Source organism: Protomyctophum parallelum, assembly GCF_964188405.1.
Source record: "Protomyctophum parallelum genome assembly, chromosome: 1".
Classification (NCBI taxonomy): domain Eukaryota; kingdom Metazoa; phylum Chordata; class Actinopteri; order Myctophiformes; family Myctophidae; genus Protomyctophum; species Protomyctophum parallelum.
Genome location: NC_139697.1, coordinates 4,860,505 through 4,875,573, shown reverse-complemented (window position 1 = coordinate 4,875,573; position 15,069 = coordinate 4,860,505). Strand labels below are relative to the sequence as shown.

Genomic DNA, 15,069 nt, shown 5'->3' with positions numbered 1-15,069 from the left:
ACATAGAGAGAGAGAGAGAGAGAGAGACATTTCAACATCATCACGGACCGCAAAAAAGCACAAATTGTGTTAAGAAAATGTTCAAAGAATAGTATCTGCTATTTTTGAATAGCCAAAAGAAATAAATCTAAAATAATACAAGACGCTTTCTCAGTTTTAATGGGTTAAGGCCTCACTATTCTTTCTTCTTTTTTTTATATTAATACAATGTAATTTGCTGTATGGTAGAGTATGTTAACCCTTGGACTACCAATCCCAATTATTTTGTTTGGGTAACAAATTGGCATATTTTTATTCATCATCATCAATAGAAAGATCTGGTGGTTTGAACAGATGTTTTTTTTTTTTTTTTCATTGCTAGTGTATTCTCTCGAATTGCCACCAGATGGCGGGAACGCAACATTATGCTGATTTTGGCCAAAATAGACGAATCTTCCTAAGTCACTTCCGGTTCAACGATCAACAACATCCGGCAGTATTTTGACCCTAGTCACTAGCTTGGCTGGTCCGGATTGCTAAGCTAATGCTATATTTTCAAAGTCAAATTAACGTCAAATCAACCCCAAAACATCGCAAAATATTAAAAAAATTACAGCGACGCACATAGACGGCACGCGTGCACGACGGCGCGCGTGCACGATAGCGCACGATCACGCGGATTTCGGCCGTTTTCTGGTAAATTACATCCAACATTAGTGATATTAGCGAAAAAATATTAATTTCTGCTCCATTGAACCCCCGATAACTGACATTGATTGACATTCCGTTAATTCCGGGAACGGCAGGTTTGTATTTTTAGCAATAATCCGTTTTTTCCGGGAACGGTAGGCCAGGGGTTAATACAATATAACTTATACAGACATTTAGATCCTAGACATACAGTAGGATCTGACACAAATTTTGACCCAGTCAAGATTCAATGTATACCCCGAGCAAGCAGACAGACAATATTGTCTCAATGGTGAAAATGTCAGCACTTAAGCAGGAAAACAGGTTCAATTCCGCGGTAGAAGACGAAACACAGTGCAGCTTTAACCCGTCATGTTAAGACAAATTTAGCTGGATGAATAATTGTGGCACAAATAAATTGTCTTTGGCATTGAACATCGGATGCACTGTATACAAATGGCTTTAGGCGTTTTCAAAAGGCAAATATGACAAGTAAATTGAATCTGCAAAGAAGTGACTGACATACTTAACATTTTATACTTTCTGTAGGAGCCGATCTACAATAGGTCATCACATCATGTATGTGCCATCATGCCATGTCTAACATTCCTGTTAGTGTGCTTTGTCACCCCCTACAGACATGGCAGAGAGGACATACCGTAATTTCCGGACTATAAGCCGCGGCTTTTTACCCATGATTTGAACCCTGCGGCTTATACAACGGTGCGGCTAATCTATGGATTTTTACAGCTAACGCAGAGCCATCTCAGGCTCTGAGCTAACGTAGCTGCGGCTTATAGTCCGGTGCGGCTTATAGTCCGGTGCGGCTTGTATATGGGATTTTCCCTAAATTTGGCTGGTGCGGCTTATATTCAGGTGCGGCTTATAGTCCGGAAATTACGGGTAAATTACCTGGCCATCAGAGGGCCAGGTGTTGTTGATTGGAGGTTCACAGTTTTTTACGTCTGTTTTTTGTTCTACACCTCCTTCTATTCTCAGTTACAGTTTATATGCTAAAAGTATCTTTATTTTTGTTTTCAACTTGGATGAAATAAACCTTTTGAGTTCAACTTTAAACTCTTCGTCTGGACATTCCTCTTTTCCCTTTTTTTGGTCACGTTTGCTGCACAAAGCCAGTCAGTTAGAAAAAGGTACTCTCAGTCAACCACCACAAAGAACAAAAGGTCTCTACACTTTCAATTTAAAATACCGGTATCTATCTATAAATGCACCAAGTCTTTGTAAGTATGTATGTTTTTCGAGAAGGTCCTCGAGAACCACACACACACACACACACACAAACACACACACACACACACACACACACACACACACACACACACACACACACACACACACAGAGTACTTACATGTGGTCTCTAATGAAGCGTCGTATCCCAGAGACGCTCAGAGTGGACGGTGAATGGACCTCACTGTCCTCAAACTTATTGGACAACCTGGGAGGCCTGAACACCACCACGCGCCTACACACAATGTAGGCATTTAGCATCCAGAGCAACTTACAGTAAGCAAGAACAACACATGGTAAATACACAAACTAACAGTGGAATATCTATATAGTTAAACTATGAGTAGACACTATAGAGTGCTATGTCTACATAAAATGCTATCTAAAATTATACAAGTTGAACCTTTGCATGCGCCTGTAAGGTCGTCGAGGCGGTAACAAGACTACTCGCCCCGTTTCTGTTTTCCTCCCAGAATTTTCCCCAGTGAGGGGTGGGAGAGGCTGGACAGCAGACGGCTGGACTTTGAACTTCTCTAACTATAAACTTTCATGACAGCAGACAGCCTAAGTACAAATATAATTTATGAAAAGCTACTACAGTGAAGTCTGTTCACAGAAGTTGTTGTAGGATATGTGGGGATTATCTGACGAGGTACCATTTGAGGGGGAAAAACCTTACATATACTTAATACTAAATTGTTTATAGGTTCAATATAAGTCAAATAATATAGCCTTTCCACAGGAGTATCTTTTTATATTTTTCCAAAAAGAATACAAACAGCCAATAGCATATTACAAAGTTATCCCCCTCACTGGGGAAAATTCCGGGAGGAAAAACGGCCAAGCACTGGGGCGAGTAGTCCAGTATTCGTCGAGGCTAGGGCAAGTGCTACGGCAGGTCTGAAGAAGTGGGTTTTGAGACTACGGCGGAAGAGTGAGTCTGCCGTTTTGATTGCAATGGGAAGTGCATTACATAGTTTTGGAGGCAGAAGGGAGAATAATTGTGGAGGAGCATCGTCCCGGAGTTTTTAGTGAATGTTTCTCCAGCGTCCCTGCGTTGGCTGATCTCAGTGCACGGGCGGTTTGGAGGGTCTGATCAACCTAGCAAGATATGGGGGTGCCATACCTTTGGTTGCTTTGAATGACAGCATCAGAGTTTTGCACTCTGTGCGGGCAGCAACCGGGAGCCAATGGAGGGAGCGGAGAAGGGGGAAGACGTGAGAAATTTGGCATTTTAACCATGAACCCGAAAGCCAAACTTTGTGAGATGTGGGGCTGCCGTTTTGGCCACGAGAAGCCGGCACAGAACAAAAATCACACCCAAAACCTAACCTCTAAAAATGACTCATTTTAAACCCAACCTGAATGTTTTCATAATTGTTAAGCACAGAAGAGGGCACGTAAAAAAAGAGAAGAAAACACAGGATCTTTTAAGATAATTGACTAAAACGTTTTCAGTCATTTGGTTTTTTGGAGGATTAAAAGAGAAAGAAATGAGCAAGAGAACAAATATATAATATACCGGTACATAAGACTTTTCAGTCATTTGTCTGGAAATGTATTTCGTTTTTTTTTTTTTATCGTAATTCGAATCATAGCGTGAGTTGAGTGAATCGTTGCCTACTCATTTGGCCAATATATCATTGCCGTCGGGTGTAAACCGTGTATGTCTGAAACATGCCCTTTGTATTATTATTATTATCTAAAAAAAGAACATTGTAAAGTAGTGGCAATAGTCCTGCAAGCTTGTAGATTGGCTAATTGTCCCTATTTGACACTCGTGTGTGACGAAGTAGGGAATTAATTCAGGAAAGAACATACACATTTGAAACAAGATAGCTGCCCGGCAGCAACGATATTCAACCACGGTTTGATGTATTGACGACATCGGCATTGGGGACTTGCCATGCTTGCCATTTTCTAACCAATTTCAACCTGGCGTCCTCATTTTGAAAAGTTAAAAGTATTATCAAAATAGCAGCTCTTTGCAAAGCTCATAACATCATGGGCACATCATGGGCGGCGGTGGCTCAGGGGTAGAGTGCCTGGATGGTAACCGTAAGGTTGCCAGTTCGAACCCGGGCTCCCCCAGAGTTACTGTCGAAGTGTCCTTGAGCAAGACACTGAACCCCTAATTGCTAACGATGTGCTAGTTGGTGCCTTGCATGGTTTCCGCTGCCATCGGTGTGTGAATGTGTGTGTGAATGGGTGAATGTAATGCACAATCTCTGTAAAGCGCCTTGGATAAAGGCGCTATATAAATGCACCATTTACCATTTACCATTTTGTAGAGCTGCAATTTCTTTCTTTCTTTCTCTCTTTTTTTATAACCACCCCCACTCCCACCCCACCAGGTGGTCCTGAGTTAGACAGGAAGACCATATAAGGTCACAGTACAGCATATGGGGGGGGGGGGCAGGGGACACTGTATCCGTGACAGATGTCACTGTGTGGACCAACTGTTCATGCATTTACAATACAATGCAATACATTACAATACAGAAATTCAATACCATAATTATGCAATACAATACAACAGTGGTGGAAAGTCACAGTGAGTACTCAAGTACTGTGCTTAAGTACATTTTGAGGTATTTGTACTTCATTTAGTTTGATTTCTATATGTGTTAGTACTAGTACAACTAATGCAACTTGTAGTGGATCTACCTGGGCACTTGGGCAGGAGTATTGCGTCAAAGTCAAAACCCATTTTAGTCTACGCTCTAAACCAGTGGTTCTCAACCTTTTCAGGCTGTGTATAATTATAATGTGAACTGGGTATTATCCCCTAAAATAAGAAATATTCCTATAGTCTAAATAGAGATGTATTGTATATTGTATGTGCATTTGGGGCGGCGGTACGCCTTCTAGAGGTACCGGAGCGCAGGGGAGAGGTGACAGAGGTCCCGGAGCCTAGCTCTGGCATTAATCCATTTTGACCTGAGATCACATTCTAAAGATGTCTGTTTGAAACTGACAGTTTTCTGAAAAAGCTATGTTTCTATGTCAGTCGTTCTTCCATTTTTCAAAAATAGCAGACCTACAAGCTCGTAGCGCGCCACTCGGTGGCGCGCTACGAGCTTGTAGATCTGCTATTTTTAAATAGCTAAAGCATAACATGATGCTAACACCAAAACGGGTGCCTGGCCAAAATGGGTTAATTAAGTCCTGGTTGTAACATTATTACTAGTACCACTAGTAGAAGTAATAATACTGGTAACAGTCATACTATCATGATGTAGTGTACAGTGATGTAAATAGGTTTTCAATGTAATGAGTCCCGGGATGCAGGGATGGTCTTTTAGACGAGTCCCAGGGACATTTTATGAGTCCCACTTCAACGACGTTAGGAGTCATATTTTACAATTTTTTACAAATTGCAGCATTTCACTCCCATTTAATTTTATATGGTTATTATAATGTGGTTATATTCATGTAGAAAACAGAAGAGGAAATTATTATTATAACTAAAGCTAACAAAATAAACTAGAATAAAAAAAACAGTACAGTAGTACAGTAGTGCATCCCGTCGTTGTTTTATTGCGTCCATTAACCCATTCTGACCTGAGATCAGATTCTAAAAATGTCAATTGTTCTTCGATTTTTCAAAAAATAGCAGACCTACAAGCTCGTATTTTTCAATAGCTAAAGCATAACATGATGCCAACACCAAAATGGGTGCCCGGTCAGAATGAGTTAACTATAAACTGCGTTTTATAGGATGTAAAATGCACCCTATTTTAATCTCTGAGTGTAGGAATTATTTGCACATACTCAGTATTGACGCCGTAGCGTTGCCCCACGTCGTAGTCCTGGGTGTGGGCGAATCGGAACTGTCCTCTCATGATGCTGGCCGCTTTTGAGAACTCTGTCATCTGCACAGTGCCCGGACCCGAGACGAAGCCTTCAAACACACACACACACACACACACACACACACACACACACACACACACACACACACTTGTTAAAAGGTTAAATCACTATATTCTTATAGTAATCATTGCTACAGAGTGTTTGTTCAACAACAGGGGTCTCCCTGTCTCTCCAGTTCTTTAATAAACAGAAAAGAAACATTTTCAGGTAGGTGACACATTTTCAGCCAATCAGGAGAGAGTAGCTATTTATGATCCTAATTTCTATAGTTGTTCCAGTTCCAATTTTTGTCTGCTCATTTCCTTGTGTCATCACTTTGCATTCTCTATCCTGATTGGATAAAATTGGTATCCCAGTTATATAGTTTCGATTTCTGAAAATGCTTTTTATGTTTATCCCATTCTGAACGGGCACCCATTTTGGTGTCGGCATCATGTTATGCTTTAGCTATTTAAAAATAGCAGATCTACAAGCTCATATCGCGCCACCGAGTGGCGCGATACGAGCTTGTAGGTCTGCTATTTTTGAAAAATCGAAGAGCGACTGACATTTTTAGAATCTGATCTCAGGTCAGAATGGGTTCATCAGACCAGTGTGTGTCCGGCGGAAACCTCGTATGAATCTGATCTCAGGTCAGAATGGGTTAATAAAAAGCTGGAGTGACATGAAGATTCCTGTTACTGAACAAACACTATATCAAAGAGTACTATCACAATTATAGTACTTTTACTCAAGTAATTTTACTTGTAACAATTTCTATATTGCTGTAGTGATACTTTTACTTCAGTACTGTAAAACATGAGAGTACCCTCTACACCACACTGGAGATTATTCGGCAGCATACTGTACACATACATACAACAGTGTTTCCCCAAACATTGGGTCAGGACTCAGGACCCATTGTTTGGTTTGCGGACACATCATTTTGACAGGTCGCGAGTAAATATCCCTTTAATTGAGAGGTTTCTGCCCGACAGCAACGGTATACTGAATACCATACATAATACATACAGTAATACTACACTATCCATTAGCACTGTACTACAGATTTCTTACCTACTATACTGGCATCAAAGTTGTTGATGAAGTTCTGCAGATCTGCCTCCGTGTTGAGATACACAGAGTTAGGGCCCGCCTGCTTCTTCATGTAGTGGACAATACCGTCTACAGACACACACGCGCACACACACACACACACACACACACACACACACACACACACACACACACACACACACACACACACACACACACACACAGAAAAATCATAAATCGGAAAATAATGATGGATGTAGAGTCACAGATGAACATTGGATTGACAAACCATTTATTTCACTAGAAAAGCTCAGTTCATATTTCTTAGACGAAAAAAGGGGTGTAAAATCTAGTTCAAGTAACATTTTTAAAACATACATAAAAAAAGGAATAAAAAAACTCAATCAATCAATCAATCAATCAATCAATCACATAAACACACAATTTACAATTTAGGCATTTAGCAGACGCTCTTAATCCAGAGCGACTTACAATAAGCATGAACAAAAGCATGGGAATACATCACATAAAAGCATTTATCATAAAACATGCGTAAGCTAAGAAAGTAACAGTGGAATATCTATATTATGAGACTATACATATAAACTATATATATATACTACTATGCTATACATATGTACTATGGCGTGCTATGACTATATACAATGCAATTATAGTGCTGTCTACATAACATGTTATAAGTCTGTATCAGATGCTATCTAAGTCTACAGAAATGCTATCTAAGGGGGTAGGGTAAGTGCTATAGGCCATGATGGAGTCTGAAAAGGTGGGTTTTCAGGCTACGGCGGCGGAACACACACACACACACACACACACACACACACACACACACACACACACACACACACACACACACACACACGCATGCACGCACGTACCAGCAGTTCTTGGACCGTCATATGATCCAGAGTTTTCTCCGTTCCTGAATATTTTCAGTGTGGGGTAAACCGTCGCACCGAAACGTGTGCACACCTCTGTGCTGGCTGTACAGTCGACCTGATGTGTGTGTGTGTGTGTGGAGGGATAGTGAACAAACAGAAAATAAAAAGTCAGACATTTCTTTTTACTGGTCTGTTAGGGTTTTTTGTGTGGATGGAAATCAAGGCAACTTCTCTTTCAGGTACAAAATAAAGGGCCAACATATAAAACCGAATCCATGCTTTTGGGTCCAAACATAACCCCCCTCCCCCCCATCCCACAGCCTCAGGGGATGAGCAAGGGGACCAGCTGTGATAGACAGGTGTCAGATGGACCAGTGGTTCTGATGGGTGGGGGTCCCCAATGACTATTTTAATTTTTAATTGACCATTACTGCACCAAAGTAATCAGCAAACGATACTATAATTGACTGGTCAAACATTGGCCAAATTGTCAAAAAAATCCAAGAAAGGCAACGTTGGCATCTGTGGAACTGGGTCAAACTGATGTAATGCCTACGATTTCAAGTGCTTGTCAGGGTGGTGGTGGTGGGGGTCCAGTTCAATATGATTATTGAAGAGACAGAGACACAGACAGACAGACACCCACCTTTGCCAGCTGAACGGTTCCCTTCAGTTTGGTCGCTGCCTTTTCAAAGTCTGGAGCCAACTTCTTACAATGACCACACCTACACACACACGCGGTCACGCACGCACGCACGCACACACACACACACACACACACACACACACACACACACACACACACACACACACACACACACACACACACACACACACACACACACACCAACAACAACACCAAAATATGAATGAAACATCATAGTCTGATCCTAACATAATGACCACAGATATAGCCTACTAACAACCTATAAGTAAGACATACTGTACAATATACAGTGTATACAATATATACAACAAACTATAATAACTTAAGATAGCAGCATCTGGTCCTATCAGTTACATTACAACAGTAGATCAATGAGCTGATTGATCCTACAGTATAGATCCATAACAATCAATCACACTACAATACAATACAATCAACCAAATGAGTGCACGCACACGCGCGCGCACACACACACACACACACACACACACACACACACACACACACACACACACACACACACACACACACACACACACACACACACACACACACACACACACACAGCATAGTGTATACTACGTTGTTATTACCATGGAGCGTAGAATTTAACCAGCATGGTTTCGTGCTCGCTAGCCAGGTAGTCAAAATCCGCGTCCCCGAGCTCGAGCACGTCTCCTCTTCCTCTGCCGTGCGCGGCGCGCGTGAGCGGCGACAGCGACGAGAAGAAGAAGAGTCCCGTTAAAACATTACAAACGTTCAAAAGGTTAAAAAGGGCTCCCTTAGCATCCATGTCTAAAAAGGTAGCGGTTCATTCATAGAAACTGCTGTGTGTGTATGTGTGTATATCCATGGATAAGCCCCTCCTCCTCGTGACCGTCTACTGTTGGGGGGGGGGGGGGGGGGGTTGCATTCATAATTGTTACGTCAGTGCCCTCTACTGGCATGGCGTGATTAAAACAATCCATTATTTAAAGCAGGGGTGGGCACTGGACAACTTTGATGATCCAAAGGGCCACTATAGTTCCAGACTCACTCCAGAGGGCCACTATAGTTCCAGACTCACTCCAGAGGGCCACTATAGTTCCAGACTCACTCCAGAGTCCAGAGGGCCACTATAGTTCCAGACTCACTCCAGAGGGCCTCTATAGTTCCAGACTCACTCCAGAGGGCCACTATAGTTCCAGACTCACTCCAGAGTCCAGAGGGCCACTATAGTTCCAGACTCACTCCAGAGGGCCACTATAGTTCCAGACTCACTCCAGAGGGCCACTATAGTTCCAGACTCACTCCAGAGTCCAGAGGGCCACTATAGTTCCAGACTCACTCCAGAGTCCAGAGGGCCACTATAGTTCCAGACTCACTCCAGAATCCAGAGGGCCACTGTAGTTCCAGGCTCACTCCATAGGGCCACTATATAGTTCCAGACTCACCCCAGAGGGCCACTATATAGTTCCAGACTCACTCTAGAGGGCCACTATATAGTTCCAGGCTCACTCCATAGGGCCACTATATAGTTCCAGACTCACTCTAGAGGGCCACTATATAGTTCCAGACTCACTCTAGAGGGCCACTATATAGTTCCAGGCTCACTCCATAGGGCCACTATATAGTTCCAGACTCACTCTAGAGGGCCACTATATAGTTCCAGACTCACTCTAGAGGGCCACTATATAGTTCCAGACTCACTCTAGAGGGCCACTATATAGTTCCAGGCTCACTCCATAGGGCCACTATATAGTTCCAGACTCACTCTAGAGGGCCACTATATAGTTCCAGACTCACTCTAGAGGGCCACTATATAGTTCCAGACTCACTCCAGAGGGCCACTATATAGTTCCAGACTCACCCAGAGGGCCACTATATAGTTCCAGACTCACTCTAGAGGGCCACTATAGTTCCAGACTCACTCCAGAGGGCCTCTATAGTTCCAGACTCACTCCAGAGGGCCACTATAGTTCCAGACTCACTCCAGAGTCCAGAAGGCCACTATAGTTCCAGACTCACCCAGAGGGCCACTATAGTTCCAGACTCACTCCAGAGGGCCACTATAGTTCCAGACTCACTCCAGAGGGCCACTATATTTCCAGACTCACTCCAGAGGGCCACTATAGTTCCAGACTCACTCCAGAGGGCCACTATAGTTCCAGACTCACTCCAGAGGGCCTCTATAGTTCCAGACTCACTCCAGAGTCCAGAGGGCCACTATAGTTCCAGACTCACTCCAGAGGGCCTCTATAGTTCCAGACTCACTCCAGAGGGCCACTATATAGTTCCAGACTCACTCCAGAGGGCCACTATAGTTCCAGACTCACTCCAGAGTCCAGAGGGCCACTATAGTTCCAGACTCACTCCAGAGGGCCTCTATAGTTCCAGACTCACTCCAGAGGGCCACTATAGTTCCAGACTCACTCCAGAGTCCAGAGGGCCACTATAGTTCCAGACTCACTCCAGAATCCAGATGGCCACTGTAGTTCCAGGCTCACTCCATAGGGCCACTATATAGTTCCAGACTCACTCCATAGGGCCACTATATAGTTCCAGACTCACCCCAGAGGGCCACTATATAGTTCCAGGCTCACTCCATAGGGCCACTATATAGTTCCAGACTCACTCTAGAGGGCCACTATATAGTTCCAGACTCACTCTAGAGGGCCACTATATAGTTCCAGACTCACTCTAGAGGGCCACTATATAGTTCCAGACTCACTCTAGAGGGCCACTATATAGTTCCAGGCTCACCCCAGAGGGCCACTATATAGTTCCAGGCTCACTCCAGAGGGCCACTATATAGTTCCAGACTCACTCTAGAGGGCCACTATATAGTTCCAGACTCACTCTAGAGGGCCACTATATAGTTCCAGGCTCACCCCAGAGGGCCACTATATAGTTCCAGGCTCACTCCAGAGGGCCACTATATAGTTCCAGACTCACTCTAGAGGGCCACTATATAGTTCCAGACTCACTCCAGAGGGCCACTATATAGTTCCAGACTCACTCTAGAGGGCCACTATAGTTCCAGACTCACTCCAGAGGGCCTCTATAGTTCCAGACTCACTCCAGAGGGCCTCTATAGTTCCAGACTCACTCCAGAGGGCCACTATAGTTCCAGACTCACTCCAGAATCCAGAGGGCCACTATAGTTCCAGGCTCACTCCATAGGGCCACTATATAGTTCCAGACTCACCCCAGAGGGCCACTATAGTTCCAGGCTCACTCCATAGGGCCACTATATAGTTCCAGACTCACTCCAGAGGGCCACTATATAGTTCCAGACTCACTCCAGAGGGCCTCTATAGTTCCAGACTCACTCCAGAGGGCCACTATAGTTCCAGACTCACTCTAGAGGGCCACTATAGTTCCAGACTCACTCCAGAGGGCCTCTATAGTTCCAGACTCACTCCAGAGGGCCTCTATAGTTCCAGACTCACTCCAGAATCCAGAGGGCCACTATAGTTCCAGGCTCACTCCATAGGGCCACTATATAGTTCCAGACTCACCCAGAGGGCCACTATATAGTTCCAGACTCACCCAGAGGGCCACTATATAGTTCCAGACTCACCCAGAGGGCCACTATAGTTCCAGACTCACTCCAGAGGGCCACTATAGTTCCAGACTCACTCCAGAGGGCCAGTATAGTTCCAGGCTCACTCCATAGGGCCACTATATAGTTCCAGACTCACTCCATAGGGCCACTATATAGTTCCAGACTCACCCCAGAGGGCCACATGGCTTATACTGCCATAGCAATTTAGCAAAAATACTACTTTTGTTATTTTTTTAATTGGAATCCTGAAAAGTAAGTTCATGTAATTTCAAATGCATTTAGTTACATGTAAACTTTATGAACTTAAATGCAAATACATTGGACATAAAAAAGACAATACAATTCTAATACTGTAGTCATACAAAGGTAGGGTATATAGCTCTATATTGCAGTGGTGGAAAAAGTAGGCTACTCTTTTTTTTACTGAAGTAAAAGGTTCCATACTGCAATTTAGAAATACAAGTCAAAAGTCAGAAATTCTAAATGTAGGCTTGAGTAAAAGTGCAAACGTATAGGCTATTGCATAAAAATGTATAGACCGATTCACAGAGGGTTTCCTGGGTGCGGCCATTACTGAGGTGTACCATTGAGTGCAGCAGCACTGATTAGCTACACCTGGCCTACGGAGCACCTGCTCCATGGATTACACCTCAGTAATGGCCGCGCCCAGGGCACCCCTCTGTGAATCGGTCTATAGGCCTATACCCAAACCCAGCTAGCAAATCATGGCGTGATTCTGGCGTGACGTGGTCTCAGCGCCGCGCCGCCCGGAGTGTTCGCCCGGCGGCTCACGTACCAAGTACCAAAAGTAGAAAGTACTCATACAATGTCCCATTTCACAAGTTTTCAAATGTATAAATTGTATACAAATCCTTTGAAAATAGCAGATCTACATCTACAAGCTCACAATGTGTCACACAACGCGTTGTGTATAGATCAGGGATGTCAAACTAATTGTGGGTTCTCATTGTAGGCTAGATCAGTTATCCAAAAAAAATTGGGCTCTATTGGTATTGGTAATGTATGTTTTATAATAATTATAATCAAACGTACAAAGTAAACTAACTATAAAGCTTTCAAATAATTTTATAGTGCATGGAGTAAAAGTATAATTTGTCTTTGAGATGTAGGCTATAGTGGAGTAAAAGACTATAGTAAAAGTTTCTCAAAATTGTAAAACAGTACTTGAGTAAATGAATGTACTTTCCACCACTCATGTTAAATAGCTCTATCTATATTGTGATAGGAACAGGAACAAACTGCAGGTTGAAAAGGCCCTCAGCTCTGAACTCGGTAGAATCTGCACCTGGCTCGCTGATAAACTATCTTTACACCTGGGAAAAACTGAATCCAGTCTCTTTGGATCTAATAGCAATCTCAGCAATTAAGGCAAATTACTTCTTGGTTAGAGTGGGTGACAATGTTATCACATGTAAAGATGAAATTACCTATAGGTTCCATCCTGGAGGCTAATCTTTCCGGTGATAAAATGGCCACCAAAGTAATCAAAAAAGTCAATCAAAGAACAAGATTCCTAGTTTAAAGGATCTCCTCACTGGTCAACAAAAACACCTTGAAGAGTAACAGGGGCCCTCGTACAAGGTTTCTTTGACTATGCATGCACCTCTTGGCACCACAGCACATCAAAGGCCCTTAAAACTATAGGATCCAGACTTCCCAAAACAAACTGGTGAGGCTCCTACTTGGCCTCACCCCCCGAACCCACCTCACCGCTGCCCACTTTGACAGGCTGGAATGGCTTAGGGTCGACGACAGAGTACAGCATCTTGCAATGGGTCTGGTCCACAAGATTCGATACATGTGGAACGCCCTACCAACAGTCATTAAGACATGCAAATCCCTTGACTCCTTCAAAACCGCTCTCAAAGGGCACCTACAGACAAGGCTGCAATTCTAAACTGGCCCCCGGAAAATCTGAATCCCCCCCACCCCTTTTTCCCCTCACTGTAGGCCTATGTTTGTTTTCCCTTTTTACTTCCTTTATGATGAGTTCCTGTTCTGTTCTTTGACTATATACAGTAGAAGTGTCTATTTGTACGTCTCTAAATGTTTTGATGAATTGAATAAACAAGTGTAATGCTTAATTGGGTCGTCCACTCACAGTTAACAGTCTTTGTATTGAGTTTGTGCTTGAAATGTACTGTAATTCTGCAAACTGTTAATAAATATTTCAATCAATAAATCAATCAATAGGAATCATTGCTATAGAGTGTTTGTTCGGTAACCGTGTTAAATAGCTCTATTGTGATAGTAATCAGTCAAGGCAGGATTTCAGAGAATGTGCTTATTTAAAGTGCTGAAGGCAAATCGTGTTAATTTATGGCATACATGTTTTCTAGGGGTATTAAGGTCTGCTGAATCCAAATCTGCTGTATGCCAAACTCAAAAATGGATGCTAAGCCCTCAAAATGGATGGCGGCCACCATTATGCTGAAACATAATAAAACGCCTATATTTTTGACTAAACAAGGTAGAAATATAGACTGAAGTGTCATTTTTTATGTTTTCATATATGGGGAATACAATTCAATATTCTGATTTGAAATCAAGTGTGAGGAAATTGCTTAAAATTCATACATATTGTGAAAATTGACATTTATTGGCGAATATTTTTCCAACCAACTTTATGCAATAATTGATGTTCCCAATAAGTATTTGTACATAACGTGTACAAGGTAACCAACTCCATAATACTTGTGAAGAAACTGCTTAAAAATAATATTGCATGCCTGTGGTATAAACTGATGGCCTAACTACAATATCAGCCACAAACGGCTTGCTGCTTCTCTATGAATGGTCCAGGCCCTTAAGGAGATAACATCAGTCTAATCACCAAAGTTTCCCCATATGTAGCCATGGTTGGACTAAGACACAAATTTGGCCCGGACATTTTCGCGGAATTTGGCCCAGACTGGCCCACCACAACCAGCGCGCAGATACTCTACTGACTTTTCAGGGGTCGAGGCCCATACAAATACTTGAAATACAAGCCCTTAACACCTCCACATTTAACAGTATACAACATAAATGATACACAACCAACAGACAACTAATTTAACATTTGGCCCAGACCGGCCCACCAGAGGGTCAGCCCACCGGGCAC

General features: G+C 42.9%; 1 protein-coding gene across 1 annotated transcript in view; it reads right to left on the bottom strand.

Annotated features, from left to right (window-relative positions):
- pdia8 (protein disulfide isomerase family A, member 8) overlaps positions 1-9,209 on the bottom strand; it is a 13,000-nt gene extending 3,791 nt beyond the window's left edge. Inside the window, exons 1-6 of the mRNA XM_083765897.1 lie at positions 8,992-9,209; positions 8,378-8,456; positions 7,729-7,846; positions 6,851-6,958; positions 5,693-5,822; positions 2,040-2,153 (exon numbers count right to left, since the gene is read on the bottom strand). Of these exons, the coding sequence (XP_083622023.1) occupies positions 2,040-2,153; positions 5,693-5,822; positions 6,851-6,958; positions 7,729-7,846; positions 8,378-8,456; positions 8,992-9,191 (749 nt within the window). The 5' untranslated portion in view covers positions 9,192-9,209. The remainder of the gene's footprint in view (positions 1-2,039; positions 2,154-5,692; positions 5,823-6,850; positions 6,959-7,728; positions 7,847-8,377; positions 8,457-8,991) is intronic.
- Between the last annotated feature and the right edge of the window lie 5,860 nt (positions 9,210-15,069).